Raw genomic sequence first — 1,044 nt, 5'->3', positions numbered from 1 at the left:
CACTGAGCCACCTTCCCAGACCCCCCCCCCCCAGCAAATTTTGAAGGCATTCAATTCACACTCCAGTACCAGGGGGGAAAACACCACAGGAATTTATTAAGTAAGTGATTTAAGGCCACTAATATAAGATGGCTGACAGGGGAAATAATGATGGGTGGTAATAGACCCTAGTCTTGGATTGGGTAATGTGTAACTGTGTTTCCTTTTTTTTTTTTTAATGCATTTTAGATGGAGCAGATTAAAAGGGCCAATAAACTGTTCACCAATGATTGTATATTTCTGAAGAAGACTTTGAACATCCCGGTTGTAGCTGAGAAGCCTTTGTTGTTTAATGGACTGAACACCATTGACTCTCCAGAAAATGAAACTGTAGACAATCCTGAAGAGACACCTGAGGGGGTTGGGGTCCAGCTCCCTCCTCCCAGCCCTGACCTTCTCCCCGTGCAGCCCCAGGAAGTGTCAGCCAGAGATTTCCTGCAGAGACTTGATTTGCAGATTAAGATTTCAACCCAGGCAGCCAAGAAACTAAAAGAAGAAAGCAGGTAAAAATTCCTTGGTACTGTTGGGGGCTACTAGTTGCTCACACCTGTAATCCCAGCTACTCAGCAGGATGAGATCTGGAGGATCTTGGTTCAAATTCAGCCTGGGTAGGAAAGTCTGTGAGATTATTACCTCCAATTAGCTAAAAGGTGAAGCTGTGGCTTAAGTAGTAGAGAACTGGTCTTAGCTGAAAGAGCTAAAGGACAGTTGCCCAGGCCTTGAGTTCAAGCCCCAGTATTGACAACAACCACCAAATCTGTACTTTGTTTTAATAGTATCGTTTGGCTTGCAGTCAAGGTGAAGGTTATGTGGATACCTTCAAAGGCTGCAGGGCCCTGGAGAAGACTTGTAAAATACAGACGCTCATAAAACTCGTCAAACCCTGTCTGTTTTCACTCCTATGTTAAGATTTCCTGTAGAAGCCGGGCGCTGGTGGCTCATGCCTGTGGTCCTAGCTACTCAGGAGGCTGGGATCTGAGGATCATGGTTCAAAGCCAGCCCCGG

At 45.8% G+C, this 1,044-nt stretch overlaps 1 protein-coding gene across 1 annotated transcript in view; it reads left to right on the top strand.

Annotated features, from left to right (window-relative positions):
* Positions 1-228: 228 nt before the first annotated feature.
* The window catches only part of Lysmd2 (LysM, putative peptidoglycan-binding, domain containing 2), a 3,064-nt gene continuing 2,248 nt past the window's right edge, over positions 229-1,044 (top strand). Inside the window, exon 1 of the mRNA XM_013036872.1 lies at positions 229-542. Coding sequence (XP_012892326.1) covers positions 229-542 — 314 coding nt within the window. The remainder of the gene's footprint in view (positions 543-1,044) is intronic.

This window comes from Dipodomys ordii, unplaced genomic scaffold, assembly GCF_000151885.1.
Source record: "Dipodomys ordii isolate 6190 unplaced genomic scaffold, Dord_2.0 Scaffold905, whole genome shotgun sequence".
NCBI classification, from domain to species: Eukaryota; Metazoa; Chordata; class Mammalia; order Rodentia; family Heteromyidae; genus Dipodomys; species Dipodomys ordii.
This window is presented reverse-complemented; position numbering and strand designations above follow the sequence as displayed.